Source organism: Trametes versicolor (assembly GCF_000271585.1).
Source record: "Trametes versicolor FP-101664 SS1 unplaced genomic scaffold TRAVEscaffold_2, whole genome shotgun sequence".
In the NCBI taxonomy this organism is placed as follows: domain Eukaryota; kingdom Fungi; phylum Basidiomycota; class Agaricomycetes; order Polyporales; family Polyporaceae; genus Trametes; species Trametes versicolor.
The window spans coordinates 94,152-97,163 of NW_007360322.1; the positions used below are offsets into that span (position 1 = coordinate 94,152).

Here is a 3,012-nt window from a genome sequence, read left to right on the forward strand (position 1 = left end):
TGACGGCGTGCCTCTGGCGGTCACCCGCTGGCGACACGCCCAGCTGACGGCGTGCCTCTGGCGGTCACCCGCTGGCGACACGCCCAGCTGACGGCGTGCCTCTGGCGGTCACCCGCTGGCGACACGCCCAGCTGACGGCGTGCCTCTGGCGGTCACCCGCTGGCGACACGCCCAGCTGACGGCGTGCCTCTGGCGGTCACCCGCTGGCGACACGCCCAGCTGACGGCGTGCCTCCGGTGGTCGCCCGCTGGGCTCAGAAAGATCCTGAGCACCTTGTCTGGGTGATGTCATGCACTGCACCTCCCAGCGTCCAACTAGTATCCTATGCCTCCGCTCGATTGCAACTTTCTGACAGTGGGGGTTTTATTAGAGCGAGCCGTTGCTGAAGTCGCTGCATCAGTCCCCCAGCCGGGAAATGATGCCATGAGTGTCGACGAAAGCGGTGGCAGCAAGATCGACGAGGCAGAGTCTAGCAAGAAGCGGCCCCGCTCCGCGACGGCTAGTAAGCAGCATCTTCGTTTTCAACTGACGCCGTTAATCATTGAATGGGGTTCCCAGCGTCCACGAGCACTTCCAAGTCCCCCGTGAGCAAGAAGACCAAAGGCACAGAGCCCCCCCCGGTCAGGAGGCAGCAGCCGCCGCGGCAGGCATCTCGCCCCCCTGGTAAGTCCGAGATGTACTATCTCCCAATACTCATACTTCCACTGACGAGCATGTGAATCAGGACAACCTTAGACCTATGTCGCAGGATAAGGCCTCGGGTGGGATGGAGAGTCAGTCGCCCTAGCGTCGGGCTCCATTCGTCCAGTCCAGCTCTCGGTAGCCGTGCCACTGTCGTATCCGCATCGCATATTTCTGTCTTGTGTCTGTCGCGCTTCAACGCGCATATCTGTTCCTCATGCTGTAGCGCTTCAACGCGCAGAACCATACTTCCATAGCGTTATATCACGCACTCGCATATCTTGCCATAGCTACGAAACAATGGTCGTTGATCTCTCTTGTTAGTCTCGTCACCAGCCGCTGTAGGGGGACCTTTCAAATCGGGACGGGACAGAGAACGAGAAGAAGACCCCCCTATAACATCTGGCGCACTTCGTATAGGCGGGTGGGGGTAAGGTCACCCAAGTCACGAAGGTCACCGTGGCCCCACGTCGGCGTGTGCGCACGCGGCGCGAGCATGATCGCCTTGGGACTCCTGCAACGCAATTTCCGCCCAAATGATACATAAAATTGAGAGCAGTGTTTCGGAATGGCCCCGCAATGGTCTGTGTGAAAATGGGGCTGCAGCGCGTGCAGCAGACCCGAGAAATAATTCCGCTCCCGGATAGTGACCGCCAGTGTGACTGACAGACTTGCCCGATCCAGGGCGTGTGAAGGCGTTTGAGGGGTGGACAGACGTCTTTCTGGCGTTGGCGTGACCTTAGCCCCACCCGTCTTTACCAAGTGCCCCAGACGTTACAGAGGGATCCTCTGCGCGTTTCTTTGCCCGTCCCGTTCTGGAAAGGACCCCGTGACCTATAACGTCTGGACACGGGACTACTGTATTGTATCTTCTATTGTATAGAGCATCTTCTATCTTCTATTGTATAGAGCATCGGTCTCCTTTTTTGGAAGTTGCCTGTTTTAGTAGCACCTCTCTCGGTGAGCTTGGTTCCTGCAGCTCGAGGGCTATTGGATATGCGTTTTTACTTCGGGAGAGGATGTTATATCTTGCTAGGTGTCGTCCTACGAATTTATGGTACCCGGATCGCAATTTACTGACCTTGGTGCCCGACGACAATCTGTAGGCGCCCATGGGTGCTGAGGCTCTCTAATTACTAGCAAGACGCTTGACGTCGTACTGGCACATACAGTACATCTCTTCGGCAGGTAATTTCGATTGGAGATGCTTCACGAGCTTTTGTGTGTAAATCTGTGCTCTCGCGTAGCATCGCGGGTGGGTATTATGCATGCGCGCGAGTTCGCGCTACTACCAACTACTTACATTAAGCCCTGTGCACGATTCAAATCTATTCGCCAAAGCCTGGGGCGATTGCGCCGTACAGTGCGCGTGCTGGTCTGGCGATGAATGAGAATATCCACCAGGTACTATTGCATCTGTTCGAATATTGTTGAAGAGCACTGGAATCGCGCCTGAAGTTGAGCCTGGTATTCGCTGGGCTCGGGGTTCAAGCTTAGCTGCAACTGAAGCACGATGCACTTCGACTGCGGCTGACAGCCTGGCGTGCGTATGCAAATATAGATCATAAGATAGTCCACGAGGGTATTGCAGTTAGCAAGGAAGCGGGCGTGCCATGCATCAGAGTGGGCACGCGCTGCCAGATCCTCCGTGTGTTTGGAACACTCTCCTGCGCTGGCAATGGCGACGAGAGGTCGTAGTGCCGATATTTGTTAGGGAGCGTTCTATTAGTACACGTTCACAAAATCTCGGGGGATATTTCGTGACGTAGGCACGGGAATCTGCTAGTCTACACTGACAGACGATAAGAGCAGACCGGTGAGTATGCAGATCCAGCCCCATCGCACACGTTCAGTCGTTCAAAGTGCGCGACGACTCTCCCCACCGCGTCTGAGAAATTTGCAATCACACTGGCTTGACTATCGATTCTTAACCAGCAAAAAAACCGTATGCCACGGTGGTGAAGTTCCATCCTGACTAGGACAACCCGCACATCTTCCTTGCGGCTGTGAAGCGGTCACGTACCAGGTGTACATCGGCTGTGCAGCGGTCACCCGCCAGGTGTACAGCGGGTGTGCAGCGGTCACCCGCCAGGTGTACAGTTGTCATGGTGTGTTGTGTATCTGATTGGCAAATGACACTGCGACACAGAGACCGGTCAATGCCTGCAACGGTTGGGTGCCGACAACTACCGTTTGCAACGGTTGGGTGCCGACAACTACCGTTTGCAGCGGTTGGGTGCCGACAACTACCATTTGCAACGGTTGGGTGCCGACAACTACCGTTTGCAACGGTTGGGTGTCGACAACTACCATTTGCAGATAGAATGCGGG

At 55.8% G+C, this 3,012-nt stretch overlaps 1 protein-coding gene across 1 annotated transcript; it reads left to right on the forward strand.

The window, feature by feature from the left end:
• Positions 1 to 423: 423 nt before the first annotated feature.
• TRAVEDRAFT_42793 (uncharacterized protein) lies at positions 424 to 735 on the forward strand (the record flags this gene model as incomplete). The annotated part of the gene is made up of 3 exons (XM_008035503.1): positions 424 to 502; positions 559 to 663; positions 725 to 735. 3 exons carry the CDS (start codon positions 424 to 426, stop codon positions 733 to 735), a joined length of 195 nt encoding a protein of 64 aa, XP_008033694.1.
• Between the last annotated feature and the right edge of the window lie 2,277 nt (positions 736 to 3,012).